At 36.2% G+C, this 17,683-nt stretch overlaps 1 protein-coding gene across 2 annotated transcripts in view; it reads left to right on the top strand.

Moving 5' to 3' along the window:
- The window catches only part of TMPRSS15 (transmembrane serine protease 15), a 129,090-nt gene that overhangs the window by 61,245 nt on the left and 50,162 nt on the right, over positions 1-17,683 (top strand). For both annotated transcript variants that reach the window (XM_065877042.1, XM_065877043.1), the window contains 4 exons: positions 610-745; positions 7,468-7,557; positions 10,096-10,221; positions 12,158-12,298. In XM_065877042.1, the coding sequence (XP_065733114.1) occupies positions 610-745; positions 7,468-7,557; positions 10,096-10,221; positions 12,158-12,298 (493 nt within the window). The remainder of the gene's footprint in view (positions 1-609; positions 746-7,467; positions 7,558-10,095; positions 10,222-12,157; positions 12,299-17,683) is intronic.

Here is a 17,683-nt window from a genome sequence, read left to right as displayed (position 1 = left end):
AGAACCTAATATGTTTCATCTGCCCACTGGACATTTCTCCCAAGTCTGGGTTGGTGTCCTCTGAGCATCACCCTCACAATATATCCCACACCAGCTTCCTGGGTAAACTATGACCAGTACCAGCTGTCCCTGAACAACTATATCATACTCATATTTTCTCTTGTTTCCTTCTCTCATTTAAATGATCTAATCAGTGTGTCTTCTCTTCAAGGTTGTATGCTCTAAGAAGGCAGACAGCTACCTGGATTTTTAATATTGTTAGGGAAAGAACCTAGAATAAGATTGGTCTCCCCTGCCAGATGATGTGTATATGTGATGGAGTGGAATGGAGTGTGACAATATCATGAAAGAAAGAGCTAGAGACAGAAACTGTGACAATGTTGCCTAACAAAGAAAGAAGACACTAGTGAAATTTTAGACTAGTATGAGCACATAATAGGAAGCTGGGCTCAGCTGAAGGACACTGAAAAGCAATATTTCACTTTGCGATAACTTGTCCACATTTATTGGGCATGGCAGTATTGATTCTCCAGAGAAAACTGGACCACAAGAAGAATCAATGAGAAAAGATTAAAGCAGAATTGTTTTATGTGCCTCTATGAATTACAGGTTGCTTTTAATGCATTTAAAAACCAGTTCCTGAGTGATATAGCACTGGATGACATTAGCCTAACATATGGGATTTGCAATGTGAGTCTTTATCCAGAACCAACTTTGGTCCCAACTCCTCTGCCAGAACTTCCTAGTAAGTAACCTTAACATGTATTTTTCCTAATTATGTTATTACTATTTTCAGGTAGCTCTCTCTCTGACTTATTTTTTTATTATCTTTCCCTAGTATTATTTTTTTCACTGAAAATCAAAACCTTTAAAATATAAGTAAAATGGAAGCTAGTAAAATATTACATATTATATAAAAATTCACAATGAAATTACTTTGTTATGCATCATGTTTATGATAATTTGACTAAATTTTCACTTTTGATAATAATCAAAGTGCTTATTTCTATTTTGTTTTCAACTTAATACAAACTAATGCCGTATTAGCCATGTAGCATGGCCTATAGTCTTTTGGGAAGAAGCCTTAAGATTCTCATAGCCTTCTTATGAGAGTGATGTTAAGATCTCAAGAGGAGTTTACTTAAGGCTGAAACCCACCAAGTCTATTTTCAGAATAATTTAACAATAATGATTCGGTCTGGACTTTGAATATACCTAGATCACACAAAAGATTTTTGTCCTGTCATGGTGCCTTTGTAAGACCTTGCAAGAGCAATGACCAGGATTTCCAATGTTCTATGGAATCTTTTGCCTCAAAGGAACAAAACGGAGCCTGTATCTACCTGTGCTCTTAACTCAAATTTGAAACATGACATTTCAGAAGCAAAAGGTACATTATCAACCATCTTATTATGTCAAAGGAGACAATAACTTCATACCACTTTCAGACTATGGGATCTGACCAAAATAAACAAACAAACGAAACGTGTGTGTGTGTGTAGTGAAAAATGATATGAAACATCCATTACCTATTGTCCCTCTATTGGGATGTTTTCACTACATTGTAGTTTTGATGCAAAAACATCCCTTTTGTTTTTGGATTATGGTGGTAGGAAGCTCATCTAGCTGTACAGCTTTGCTTGTGTTGAATCTCATAGATGTTTTTGTTTTATCATAAAACACAGCACTTTTTCCATTTCCCCTTTTGTGCCAAGCACACTTGAAATTCTAACCATATTCATATCAGCAAATCAGGTGGCAACCTATCCAAATTTGATTTTACTTCAAAAATTATATATTTTTATGCTTCTAATTTTGTTGTTGTTGTTTGTTTGGCGGTACGCGGGCCTCTCACTGTTGTGGCCTCTCCCATTGCGGAGCACAGGCTCCGGACACGCAGGCTCAGTGGCTATGGATCACAGGCCCAGCCGCTCCGCGGCATGTGGGATCTTCCCGGACGGGGGCATGAACCCGTGTCGCCTGCATCGGCAGGTGGACTCTCAACCATTGTGCCACCTATGCTTCTAATCTTTAAGTTAAACAAAAACTGACTTTTCAGATGAGTGTCTTTAACAACTCGAAAGCTTTAAAGACAAATGACTGGCATTTGAGAATGTATGACAAATGAGGAGGAGAGTAATCACATTGTCATACTTGTCCCATGCCACCATATTGAATGTGCACTTACATCCCACCAAAAGGCTAATTTACACTTACCATCATGTGTATTAACATGTTTAGATGCATGTATGAGTTATATACATATTCCTCAATATTTCAAGCATTCATTCGAATTTTATAAATATCTGCTACATACAAAGCACTGCACAAGAAATGTAAGATGTAGCAATAACCATTGATACATGAAACAATATATAATATTAATGAATTAACAAACTAATAAATATTAAAAGCAATATATAACTATGTGCCCCTAAAAGTAGTAAATGAGAGAATTAAGTGATAGAAGACTTTGGAGAAGAGAGTGTGAGCTGGAAAAACCATCAAGGAAGCATTCAGTTTAAGAGATAGAATGACACTCAAAATTGAAACAAAACCAGGAAATTACCATGCATTCCCACAGAATTGTGACAAGAAGTTTTCTTGACACCAAACTCTGGATCTAATTCACCTTTGCTTCACTGGTGTCTGACTGGTTCTTAACATTGCATAAATAGATCATCAACAAATACTATTAGGTATAAACTTATCCTCTCTCATTCTCTTTCTCTCTCTATTTTGGCTGTATGTTCTAAACATTTTTGCCAAACAAAATTCTGATACCAGAACTAAAGCTTGGAAATAATGGTGGGGCTAGGGATGGATAAAATACCACATGAACACAATAATTTGGGCTTCACAGTGTTGTTTAAAAATAATTGTCTCGGCCTTTCCTGGTGGCACAGTGGTTGGGAGGCCGCCTGCCGATGCAGGGGACGCGGGTTCATGCCCCGGTCCGGGAGGATCCCACATACCGCAGAGCGGCTGGGCCCGTGAGCCATGGCCGCTGGACCTGCACGTCCGGAGCCTGTGCTCTGCGGCGGGAGAGGCCACGGCAGTGAGAGGCCCGCGTACCGCCAAAAAAAAAATAATAATAATAATAATTGTCTCACTTCATTTTGTATGTGTCCCACTCCCTTCCTGTCTGTTATATGAAACATTTTCATGCAAAACAACATTATAATCGTTAAAATCACTGCTGGTTTGATAAATAATTGCTATAGACACCAAATATTAGCAACATCTTGCTATTTTGATATTGCAATCATTTAATAAAACAGATTGTCTTGGGCTTCCCTGGTGGCACAGTGGTTGGGGGTCCGCCTGCCGATGCAGGGGACACGGGTTCATGCCCCGGTCCGGGGGCATCCCACATGCCGCGGAGCGGCTGGACCCGTGGGCCATGGCCGCTGAGCCTGCGCGTCCGGGGACTGTGCTCCGCGACGGGAGAGGCCACAACAGTGAGAGGCCCGCATATCAAAATAAAAGAATAAAGTTAAAAAAACAAATAAAAAAAACAGATTGTCTTCATAATCCTTTCTGCCAGCATGTTCTATTCATCAATAAGTGGTCAAGAAGAAAATATTTTATAGGTGAAAGTAACATAGTTTCATAGGCTCAATATCTTAAAAGTAGCAAAATCTCATCACTGTATAAAATAGAAATTTGAGATAACTTTCATATGTAAAGTCATAAATATATAAAGAAAATTTTAAATATGATTTTTCATATTAGAAATGTATCTGTCTAACCCACACAGTCCTCCTATCTCTTCCAATCAGAAAGAGAAAAATATAATACCTCAATGTCAAGGAAGCATGATATGCCTGCATATTTTTACAATAGGGAAATTATAACGGTAGAAGAACCCATCTGATTTTAAAATATAAACTTTAGAATTTTCCCAGAGTGTATTTGTTCCAGGTTCCAAATGGTTCACTTCAGGGCAATATTTAGCACAGCAGAAAATGCTAATTACCATCAAATGCATTCTGAACAATTTCATTCTAATGCCCTTTGCAATTGGTTCAGCGAAACTCTTACCTAAGCAAAGCTTTTCTGGTACCAGATCACTGATTTGTTTAAGCAGAAACAAAGGGAAACCATGGTTGACTGGCTAATAGTCTTTTCTTTGGTTCTTATAGAACATTTAAATAAGAAAATAATCAAGTAACTGACTAGCTAAGGCCATTTTTCTCTGTTGTTCCTAGGGATCCAGGCTGTGCTTTGTTTGGGGAAATGTAAGTTCAGTTTTCATAACTGCAGGGCTTTTTCCATCATGTGATTTTAATCACTTGCTGCATCAGCTCTATGATTTTTGCCCTGTGACATTGGCACAAATAATTTAACTGTGGGGATTGTACTGAGAACATTTTTAAAAAGTAAACATTTCATTACACAAATATAATGCCAATTTGCAACACAATTGGAATGATTCATGACAAGTACCTAGTAAATAGAATAGGTATATACAAAAAGAAATCAACCTTTCAGCACCTGGCTTATTTCTGGGCTGTTAAAACTAGTTACGGGAAAAAAAAAAAAAAAAAAAGGATAAGCTAGTTTTAACTATTGTAATAGTCATTCTATTTTTATAGTTTCACTCTATTTGGCCATTTTTAGGCCACTTTCCATTTCCAAAAACAAAATAAAAGTTAATTTGGAAAGTTTATAGGCTTGATATTATACTTAGAGCTAAATGATCTTAAACTTTAGATATTCATGTAAAAATGAATCAGTACCAATTTAACGCTCATGTAATTGATGGTCATGTAGAGCTGCTTGCCTTTTATATCATTAGTATGATTTGATACTCTTAGCAATCACACTTGACTTAACAATCACAGTTGACAATATTTTAGTTCTGGTTGTGTGTTTATTTAAGTCCTACCTACTCATCTGCATATAATATAATGTACCATCAAGTGTTCAGAGAAGTGAACACTCAATACATTCTCCAAATTGTTGGCTATTTCCTATATGAGGAGTATACGATTTAGATTTTTTTTTCCTTGAAGAGAAATGAGAATGATGCTTAAACAACAGCACTCCCACTGGCCACACTGGCCATGGCTAAATTTAAGAAGAGCTGGCTTTCCCCCTCACCAATCAGCAGTGTTATTTTTGTCCCTGCAGTTACACTCTCCCCTCATCATTAGTTTTCTTGAAGATTGAAGAAAGCATTTCACGGCACTTTAGAGTTACTAAAGTTAGGTGAGTTGTGTGTATGTGGGAGTTGAGGGGTTGTAGTGGATGCTTCTTCAGAAATCTTGTCAAGACAATAAGTCGCACAATCGAGGAGAGGATTCGCCTTGGAGGAACTGCTGCTGTAGGAGTACACAGTTCCCTCAGCATTTCCCAGTGGAGAACCTGCCCTTGTTCCGAATTATCACTCTTTCTTTGGTTCCAATGTCTTCTTCAGCACCCTGTGTACACTGCTTTCTTCCTTCTAGGTCTGTCCATCATTGACCTTTCTTGTTAGTGCTCTCATCCACGTTCCCTTCTGTCCTCCTCCTTGTCACATACCCACCAAGTGCCACTTACTGAGACTCAGCCTAAACCCTGCCTATAGCTCAGACCAGATGGTTGAAATGATTCTGTTTAATCAATCCAATAACAGACAGTAACATATTGTGAGATGAGTTTGAGGTTAACTGAGTTGAAGCCTTGACTTTGACACTAAGTGGTTATGCTTGGCATTAACAAGTAACAGAACACCTCCGATGCCTGAATTGTCCGTTAGCAGCTCGGTGCTTTGTGACCACCTAGAGGGGTGGGATAGGGAGGGTGGGAGGGAGGGAGGGAGACTCAAGAGGGAAGAGATATGAGGATATATGTATATGTACAGCTAATTCACTTTGTTATAAAGCAGAAACTAACACCATTGTAAAGCAATTGTACTCCAATAAAGATGTTAAAAAAGAAAATTGAAATAGTCATAGTAATTACCTAATTTACAAGAATGCACTGACAACCAGGACTGAGCGTGCCAGGTAATGTGTAGGCACTTTTCATAAATTATGTCTGATTTTTACAACCTTGAAAATCTCTAATATATATCTAGTTTCTATATGAGAAGACCCAGTCTCAAAAAGACAAGTAACTAAGTCAGAACGATAGTTTTAATCCACCAACTGCAACACATCTTTCCTTTATACACCACCTTCTCTCTCCAGATAAGACAATGTGCATGGAAACTTTGCAAACAGTAAGGTTTTTAAAAAAGATTTTATTATTCTTGCTAAGTTCAGCTGGTTCTGGACAAGCCAGTCCCAGGAGAGCATATAAGGTAGACCAAGCCCTTACAGAACCAAACCTTACAGAACAGGATATGCTGGCAATGATACTAGTTTGAGCCACAGCAACTGCCTCTCTCTGTCCCATTGTACATATCATAAAACCCAAATCTAAGAAGATTATTACATACAAACTTGAAAGATGCGCATGAATTCAAAGGATCTACATAAATGAGGCAGATGACATGTAAAAGAGGGATCAAACAAGAGGGTCTGATGGAAATCACTGCTGTAGATGTAGAGACATTTAATTTTTCCCTCCTCTAATCTGATTTCTGTGTTATTGGGAGGAAGTAATACCATTATCGTCTGCCTTTAATAATAGAAAAATTATCTACTTATCTCAGTTTTATATATTCTTCTAATTAGATTATTTTTATTCTTTTGATCTTAAGTATAACATGGTAATAAAAAATAAGATAGAACTGGGATACTCAAAGTGGTTGATGAAGTTTTACATTAGTTTAGAATGTCTTTCTAATAAGCAAGATAAATAAAGTAGATTAAGAATTTCATAAAGTTAGTTAACCCACTTGAAGCATCTACTCTTAACTGGAAGATCTGTGCTCTATTTTTTTCTAATAAATTTGCATTAAGTTCAGTTCCAACTTGACTCCTGAACAGTCTAGGCCAATTATCTAGAAGGTAGAGATTTTATCCCCTTCCTGACAGTCAAATGCCTCAATACAATAATCAGGATGGTGAAGCTTCTTCTCTACTGAAAAAGAAAAGTAGGAAAAAAGAAGAAAAAACAAGAAATGACAGGATTAGTAATTTACTAGCCCTTCTCATAAGAGAGTGACAGATATAAGATTTGTTCTATTATGAAGATTCATCTTTTTTTCTACAGTAGAGCATTGATACCTCATTTCATGAAGCCTATTTATAAAAGATGCTTTCAAAATTGTTTTCTTGCCTAAATAATTTTGGGAAATGCTGAATACTATTATGCCTTCTTGGAGAATCACAAAGAACGTAAGAATATTTAAGGTTTTGAGAAATTCTTCAGTAAAGAGACCTGTTAACCTATATTTTTCCCTTCCACAAACTCTAAAATGTATCTGTCAAAACCAGTATTCCAAGAAATATAATTGGAAATTTATGGGCATATAGTATTATGTCTGAAATAAACAATATGTTACTCATGATTTTTCAATACTTTCCTTTTCAGCGGACTGTGGAGGACCTTTTAAACTGTGGGAGCCAAATACAACATTCATGTCTATGAACTTTCCAAACAACTACCCTAATCAGGCTTTCTGTGAGTCATTTCTTTTCCAGCCATGAGAAACAAATGTATATATCAAAGTTACATTCTCCCCTTGACACAGCAAAGTAATTATAAATTTGCTGTATCTGAATACAACTACCACATCTGTGAGATTGTTTAATAGAATGATAACAAGAATAACAATAATTAATTACTAACTTTTTAACATTTATTTTATGCCAGTCACTGCACTAATGCTTTATATACCTTATTTTAGACAGTTCTCACAATAATTCTTTAAAACAGATGATATTATTATATTTCTCAAATTTAAAAGTTGAATAAAACCAGTAAGTGAAAGAGGAAGCCTTACCCCAGACACCACTTCCCTTGATTATGCATATAATGTTTATGGTGTGTATAACAAAGTTGCAATTCCATAGAATAAGGTCAGTGGAAAGTATAAAAAGCAAAGAGCCAGTTGTGACATACACACCCTTTATAAATATAGACTAAGGTCAATAAAGCAGACAGTTATAGTAATGTGATTAGATTCCCAATATAAAAGATGAACTAATAAAGAGGATCATTAAATATTCTAAGTCTAGAGAGAAGAATAGACTAGTATGCTAAAACCATAAAAAGCTTGTCTCTAGGTCATTAGTCCTAAATAGAGAAGCTCATAAGGCTGCTTAGAGATTGTCTGTGTTAAAGATGCAGATTCCCAGGCCCATCCTACAAAGATTCCACTCCAGTAGTTCTGAGAAACAGACATGTTCTTCCCCTGCCTTTCACAGCCATCCATAACACCACCAACCTAAATGGAAAATTCTACCAGTGAAAAAAATGTCCCAATGATAGTGAAAAATGTGTCATTAGAAAATGTCATTTCTTCCTTCAAATGATCCAGAGATAAGTATTATTTTGATAGGACAATAGAGTTACTATTATAGGGAGATATCTGATTCCAAAAAATAAACAGCCATTAATCTAATTTGACTTGTATGGGGAACCAGAGATGATCATCTCTTCTTCGCATTGGAAATATCTTTTAAATGTGTCGTTTGTACAAAGTAATGATTTAAAAATATCTGAAAATAAGCAGAACATTGAAAGAACAATTTGGAGAAATTTATTAAATTTATTGATTTATTCAACAAATATTTATTGAATGCTTCATCTGTTAGAAACTGAAGTAAGTAAAGAAGAAACAAACATAATTCAGTCTACATAAGGATTCAGATAAATTGTCAGGCATTACAAAATGTTTAAGGTACTGTTTGTAATAAGTGCAAAGGCAGAAGACTGTGGAGGGACATGAGAGGAGAGGTACCTAACATACAAAAAGTTCAAAGGTAGAAGACCTTGATTTTTTTTTCTTGAATTTTCAAGCAAAGTTAAGTAATAATAACAAATGTAATTGAAGTGTGAAGGTATTTCACACCACATTAAGCAGTTTGGATTTTATTCTGAGAGCACTAAGGAAACTTTAAATGGTTTAGAGGAAAATAGTGATGAAATCATGTTTGCATCTTCGATGGATCCGTCTGGCTGTAGAATCAGAGACAGGTGGTAAGGGAGCCATCAGCATCAACAATTAGGAGATGAAAAATAAAGGTGACTTGAACTCAGATAGTGGCAGTGGAGACTTGAGAAGGAAATAGGATTCCAGGGATATAGGGGGTAGTATTGGCAGCCTTGGTGATTGATTGGATGCAGTAGGAGAGAGGACATCAAGGGAGATGCAGAGGTTTCTGGTATAGACAACTATGAGTAGATGATTAGTGGTGCTATTCACCAAGATAGGAAGAATGAAAAAAGAATGAGTTGGGGAAATAGATAATTGAGTGTTCCCTGTATTACACGTTGAATTTGAGATATGTACATCTGTACACAGTAAGTAATTGAATAAATGGATCTGCTTCTCAAAAAAAAAAGTGTAGAAAATAAAGACTTAGATGTCATTACTATGTTGATGAAATGATTTCCTTAAGAGTGAATGAGAACACTCAAGCAGAATGAGGAAAGAACCTAGAACAAAATCTAAAGACTAAATCTTTTAAGAAATCAATAAAGAACAAGGAGTGTTTGTTGTTACTAAGGCTAGTAATTTTGTTTTGTTCCAAAAGGAACTACCATCATATGACACATATAAATAATGGCAACAATTACTTAAAGAAATACTAAAGTTTAGTTGCCCTAAAAATTGCATTTTAATCACTTCGTTTTCCTCTGCATTTAGTCATGGAAATAAAATAAATGGAAATAGAATATTCACATCTTTGAAATTCATAAATTTTAGATTGTAGGAGTAAAAGGCTATTGGCAAGCTTTGATTAAAGTATTCCATTTTATATGAAACAAAGCAAATTCAATTACAGTAAATTATTTTGTATTTAGTTGAAATTTTACTACAAATATTCTGGAATAGACAAAATGTTTCTTCACACACACAAACAGCTTGTAATATTGGTTTATATGAAATGAAATAAATCTTTAAAAGTAATTTGAAATTCTCAAGAGATTGAAGTTTTGAAGAGAAATCAAAAGAACTATGTTTAAACTATGTTGTTATTTATTACTTTTAAGGTGTTTGGAATTTAAATGCACAAAAGGGAAAAAATATTCAGCTTCACTTTCAAGCATTTGACTTAGAAAATATTGCAGATGTTGTTGAAATCAGAGATGGTGAAGGAGATGATTCCTTGCTCTTAGGTAAGTCTCCAGTTTAAATATTGTGAAGGTTGTATGGTTCAAGACACTGGACTGATGGAGAGAGCATTTCTCAATAAATGTAGTCACTCTTTTACAGCTAGCAAAGTGAAATTACAGAGTAGAGTAACATGTCAAACTGTATGTCACACTTCCAATATGGGGAGTGTTTACAATGATGACAGAATGGTATTTTTCTGAAGCATTCTTGGCAAACGAGGATTCGTAGTTTTGATTCAGCTGATATTAATTTACTACAATAAGCATTACACTTTAGAGACTAAAAGCTAAGAACATCCATTATGCAGTTTTCTATGCATTATGTGTATTTCCAAAGATAGCTATTATATTATGTTTTATTTCATTTCAAACTAGAGGAACAATTGTGTTATGCAAAATTTTTAAATGCTTTTTACTTTCTGTTTCACTATTACTTTGTCTATGTCTCTAGTACTAGCTGCTTCTATATAAGTATCTGAGAATGAGTCAAAAGTTGAGCAAGTTGATTTTTCCCTAACATCTGTTGATCATTAATTTTTTTAAATAGACATGGGGGAAAGTGTTCTATTCTACAGGAAATTATTATACCTAGATCATAAAATACATGTTAATATAATAAAAATCTATCAAGTATAATGACTAATATCTTGCTCAATTACTACCAATTTTTAAGAAAGAAGTGTCTCTTGATAAGTCATGCACTGAACTATGAAAATACATGAAATGTCAACTGGAATGCAGAAACAGCACACTTTACAAGTAAAAGTATTTTATCTAACTGTACTTTAGACCTGTATTAATTATTTCCTATAAAATCCAGCCAGATAGCTATACAATCACATGAACACTGCAACCAGTGGATGAAGACTCCAGAGGGCATGCTCTATAGCAATGAAGGAGCAGAGTGGTGGAGAGGGTTCCCCAGCCATACTAATCAGTCACCATTATGTAGGCTTTTCAGAAAAATCCCACATAGTTCTAAAGTACAAGTTTCCTGGGAGAGGATTTTGAGAGCCACACACAGAACAAATAACAATGAAAGTCTCGGTGAGGTGAGGAGCCTTGTGCTAGCAAGAACTGAGGAACTTCAAATTTGATTTTCAATACAGTTATAAACACATTTTGAGTAGTTTTTCCATTTTCAGTTTACTCTGTCTTTCTAATAAAAACTTCAGTGTTCTCATGATCTAAGAAAAATCAATTTTTATCATTTCACTTCTTAGTATTTCCATCAATCACAGAAAAGTAAATATGAATTCTAAAATGATCTCAGAATCATCCTTTTCAAATATGTAGGTGAGAAGTTCTCTTGATACAGAATCACTTTCAAGGATTCCAATATATAAAATATTTAATAAGATGAATGTATTTTTAAATTAACTGAACCTTTAGTTTTTAATAAAGAATATTTTATTGTTTATGAAACCCTCAAAGCCCAGGGATTAGAGGGAAAAAAATTGAAAACCATCATTTAGGTTTATATTATCAGTCTCTAATTAATTCATCTTTCAGATTAGGTTAGTGATTCAGTTTATAAAAAATACAAAATTAATTTAGACAAAAAATTATTAAGGGAGACTATAAGCTCTGTTATTTTATAAGGGTCTTTAAAAACAGGCAAACAATTATTTTTCTGTGATAACATGAGCTTTAAATAGTAGTGATGCAAAGCCAGACAATATTATGAGTAATTCATCATTAAATTATAGAGCTGCAGAAACCTTAAGTAATACTTGAAAAGATCAATAGAGAAGTTGGCTTTCCTAGAAGCAGTGCCTAAAATGTAAGAGAATGTATGCATTTACTTACATGTGGTGCTTCCTGAGCAAGCCAGGCTGTATGTTTCATACCTCTGGGAGACAGAACTGAGAAAAAGGGTATATTCCTTCTAGAATCAAAGGATCATCTCACTATTTTTTTTTTTTTTTTTTTTGAGCAGCTGTGTACACAGGGCCTGGTCCAGTAAAGGATGTGTTCTCAACCACCAACAGAATGACTGTGCTTTTTATCACTGATGATGTGATGGCAAAAGGGGGATTTAAAGCAAATTTCACTACTGGCTATCACTTGGGGATTCCAGGTAAGTGCACTCGGGATTACATGCTGCCTTGTAACTTTTGGAGCAAAACAGTAGAAACATACAGGAGGGGAGATTTGTTCAAGGTGGCGGAGTAGAAGGACGTGTGCTCACTCCCTCTTGCAAGAGCACCTTCACAGCTAACTGCTGAACAGTCACTAACAGGAAGACACTGGAACTCACTAAAAAAGATACCCCATATCTAAAGACAAAGGAGAAGCCACAATGAGACAGTAGGAGGGGTTCAATCACAAAATCAAATCCCATAACTGCTGGGTGGGTGACTCACAAACCGGAGAACAATTATACCACAGGAGTCCACCCACTGGAGTGATGGCTCTGAGCCCTTGTCAGGCTTCCCAATCTGGGGGTCTGGCAATGGGAGGAGGAAATCCCAGAGAATCAAACTTGAAGGCTAGCAGAATTTGATTGCAGGACTTCAACAGGACTGAGGTAAACAGAGACTCCACTCTTGGAGGACACACACAAAGTAGTATATGCAGCAGGACCCAAGGGGAAGGAGCAATGACCCCATAAGAGAATGAACCAGACCTACCTACGAGTGTTGGAAGGTCTCCTGAAGAGATAGTGGGTGGCTGTGGCTCACCATGGGGACAAGGACCCTAGCAGCAGTAGTTCTGGGAAGTACTCATTGGCATGAGCCCTCCCGGAGTCAACCATTAGCCCCACTAAAGGGCCTGTAGCCTCCAGTGTTGGGTCACCTCAGGCCAAACAACCAACAGGGAGGAAACTCAGCCCCACCCATCAAAAGACAAGTAGATTAAAGTTTTACTGAGCTCTGCTCACCAGAGCAACAGCCAGCTCTACACACCACCAGTCCCTCCCATCAGGAAGACTGAACAAGCCCCTTAGATAGCATCATCCACCAGCGGGCAGACAAAAGAAGCAAGAAGAACTATAATCCTGCAGCCTGTGGAACAAAAACCACATTCACAGAAAGATAGACAAAATTAAAGGGTACAGGACTATTTACCAGAAGAAGGAACGAGATAAAACAGAGAAAAACAATTAAATGAAGTGGAGATAGGCAACCTTCCAGAAAAAGAATTCAGAATAATCATAGTAAAGATGATCCAGGACCTCGGAAAAAGAATGGAGGCAAAAATCAAGAAGATGAAAGAAATGTTTAATAAAGACATAGATGAATTAAAGAATAAACAAACAGAGATGAACAATACAATAGCTGAAATGAAAAATACACAAGAAGGAATCAATAGCAGAATAACTGAGGCAGAAGAACGGATAAGTGACCTGGAAGACAGAATGGTGGAATTCACTGCCGTGAAACAAAATAAAGAAAAAAGAATGAAAAGAAATGAAGACAGCCTTAAAGACCTCTGGGACAACATAAAATGCAACAACATTCACATTATAGGGGTCCCAGAAGGAGAAGAGAGAGAGAAAGGACCTGAGAAAATATTTGAAGAGATTATAGTTGAAAACATCCCTAAATTGTGAAAGGAAATAGCCACCCAATTCCAGGAAGCATAGAGAGTCCCGGCAGGATAAACCCAAGGAGAAACACACCGAGACACATAGTAATCAAATTGGCAATTTTTTTTTTTTACATCTTTATTGGAGTATAATTGCTTTACAATGGTGTGTTAGTTTCTGCTTTATAACAAAGTGAATCAGCTATACATATAGATATATCCCCATATCTCTTCCTTCTTGCATCTCCCCCCCCACCACGCTCCCTATCCCACCCTTCTAGGTGGTCACAAAGCACAGAGCTGATCTCCCTGTGCTATGCAGTTGCTTCCCACTAGCTATCTATTTTACGTTTGGTAGTGTATATATGTCCATGCCACGCTCTTGCTTTGTCACAGCTTACCATTCCCCCTCCCCATATCCTCAAGTCCATTCTCTAGTAGGTCTGTGTCTTTATTCCTGTCTTACTCCTATGTTCTTCATGACATTTTTTTTCTTAAGTTCCATATATATGTGCTAGCATACGGTATTTGTCTTTCTCTTTCTGACTTACTTCACTCTGTACGACAGACTCTAGGTCCATCCACCTCACTATAACTAGCTCAGTTTCATTTCTTTTTATGGCTAAGTAATATTCCATTGTATATATGTGCCACATCTTCTTTATCCATTAATCTGATAATGGACACTTAGGTTTTTTCCATCTCCTGGCTATTGTAAATAGAGCTGCAATGAATATTTTGGTACATGGCTCTTTTTGAATTATGTTTTTCTCAGGGTATATGCCCAGTAGTGGGATTGCTGGGTCATATGGTAGTTCTATTTGTAGTTTTTTAAGCAATCTCCATACTGTCCTCCATAGTGGCTGTATCAATTCAGGGCAAATATTAAAGACAAAGAAAAATTATTGAAAGCAGCAAGGAAAAAAACACAAGTAACATACAAGGAAACTCCCATAAGGTTAACAGCTGATTTCTCAGCAGAAAAACTACAAGTGGCACTATATATTTAAAGTGATGAAAGGGAAGAACCTACAACCAAGATTACTCTACCCAACAAGAATCTCATTCAGATTCGATGGAGATTTCAAAAGCTTTACAGACAAGCAAAAGCTAAGAGAATTCAGTACCACCAAACCAGCTCTACAACAAATGCTGAAGGAACTTCTCTAAGTGCAAAAAACAAGAGAAGAAAAGGACCTACAAAAACAAACCCAAAACAATGAAGAAAATGGGAATAGGAACATACATATCGATAATTACCTTAAATGTGAATGGATTAAATGCTCCAACCAAAAGACACAGGCTCACTGAATGGATACAAAAACAAGACTGTATATAGGCTGTCTAAAAGAGACCCACTTCAGACCTAGGGACACATACAGACTGAAAGTGGGGGGATGGAAAATGATATTCCATGCAAATGGAAATCAAAAGGAAGCTGGAGTAGCAATATTCATATCAGATAAAATAGACTTTAAAATAAAGAATGTTACAAGAGACAAGGAAAGACACTGCATAATGAACAAGGGATCAATCCAAGAAGAAGATATAACATTATAAATATTTATGCACTTAACATAGGAGCACCTCAATACATAAGGTAAATGCTAACAGCTATAAAAGAGGAAATCAACAGTAACACAATAATAGTGGGGAATTTTAACACCTCACTTACACCAATGGACAGATCATCCAGACAGAAAATTAATAAGGAAACACAAGCTTTAAATGATACAACAGACCAGATAGATTTAACTGATATTTATAGGACATTACCTCCAAAAACAACAGAATAAACTTTCTTCTCAAGTGCACATAGAACATTCTACAGGGTAGATCACATCTTGGGTCACATCAAACCTTAGTAAATTTAAGAAAATTGAAATCATATCAAGCATCTTTTTGGACCCCAATGTTATGAAATTATAAATCAGTTACAGGGAGAAAAACATAAAAAACACAAACACATGGAGGCTAAACAATGCGTTACTAAATAACCAAGAGATCACTGAAGAAATCGAAGAGGAAATAAAAAAATACCTCGAGACAAATGACAAGGAAAATATGATGATCCAAAACCTATGGGTTGCAGCAAAAGCAGTTTTAAGAGGGATGTTTACAGCAATACAATCTTACCTCAAAAGACAAAAAAAAAAAAAAAAAATCACAAATAAACAATCTAACCTTACACCTAAAGGAACTAGAGAAAGAAGAACAAACAAAACCCAAAGTTAGTAGGAGGAAAGAAATTATAAAGATCAGAGCAGAAATAAATGAAAGAGAAACATAGGAAACAGTAGCAAAGATCAATAAAGCTAAAAGCAGGTTCTTTGAGAAGATAAACAAAATGGATAAACCTTTAGCCAGACACATCAAGAAAAAGACGGAGATGACCCAAATCAATAAAATTAGAAATGAAAAAGGAGAAGTTAAAATGGATACCACAGAAATAAAAAGAATCATAAGAGACGACTACAAGCAACTCTATCCCAATAAAATGGACAACCTGGAAGAAATGGACAAATTCTTATAAAGGTATAACCTTCCAAGACTGAACCAAGACAAAACAGAATTTCTGAACAAACCAATAAGGAGTAATGAAATTGACACTGTAATTAAAAGTCTTCCAACAAACAAAAGTACAGGACCAAATGGCTTCACAGGTGAATTCTATCAAACATTTAGAGAAGAGCTAACATGCATCCTTCTCAAACTCTCCCAAAAAATTGCAGAAGAATGAACACTCCCAAACTCATTCTATGAGGCCACCATCACCCTGATACCAAAACCAAAGATACTACAAAAAGAAAAGTACAGACCAATATCACTGATGAATATAGATGCAAAAATCCTCAACAAAATGTTAACAAACAGAATCCAACAACACATTAAAAAGATCATACACCATGATCAAGTGGGATTTATCCCAGAGATGCAAGGATTCTTCAATATATGCAAATCAATCAATGTGATACACCATATTAACAAACTGAAGGATAAAAACCACATGATCATATCAATAGACGCAGAAAAAGCTTTTGACAAAATTCAACACCCATTTATGATTAAAAACTCTCCAGAAAGTGGGCATAGAGGGAACCTACCTCAACATAATAAAGGCCAAATACAACAAACCCACAGCAAACATCATTCTCAATGGTGAAAAACTGAAAGCATTTCCTCTAAGATCAGGAACATGACAACGATGCCCTCTCTTGCCACTGTTATTCAACATAGTTTTGGAAGTCCTGGCCATGGCAATCAGAGAAGAAAAAGAAATTAAAAGAATACAAATTGGAAAAGAAGAAGTAAAGCTGTCATTGTTTGCAGATGACATGATACTATACAGAAAAAATCCTAATGATGCCACCAGAAAACTACTAGAGTTAATCAATGAATTTGGTAAAGTTGCAGGATACAAAATTAATGCACAGAAATCTCTTGCATTCCTATACACTAACAATGAAAGATCGGAGAGAGAAATTAAGGAAACAATCCCATTCACCATTGCAACAAAAAGAATAAAATACTTAAGAATAAACCTACCTAAAGAGGTAAAAGGCGTGTACTCAGAAAACTATAAGACACTGATAAAAGAAATCAAAGATGATACAAACAGGGGCTTCCCTGGTGGCGCAGTGGTTGAGAGTCCACCTGCCGATGCAGGGGACATGGGTTCGTGCCCCAGTCCGGGAGGATCCCACATGCCGCGGAGCGGCTGGGCCCATGAGCCATGGCCACTGAGCCTGCATGTCCAGAGCCTGTGCTCTGCAACGGGAGAGGCCGCAACAGTGAGATGCCCACATACTGCAAAAAAAAAAAAAAAAAACCAACAACAACAAAGATGATACAAACAGATGTAGAGATATACCATGTTCTTGGATTGGAAGAATAAATATTGTGAAAATGACTATACTAACCAAAGCGATCTACA

The sequence above is a fragment of the Phocoena phocoena genome, chromosome 4, assembly GCF_963924675.1.
Source record: "Phocoena phocoena chromosome 4, mPhoPho1.1, whole genome shotgun sequence".
NCBI lineage: Eukaryota > Metazoa > Chordata > Mammalia > Artiodactyla > Phocoenidae > Phocoena > Phocoena phocoena.
Note: the sequence above shows the minus strand (reverse complement) of the source record. Positions and strands in the feature narration are given on the sequence as shown.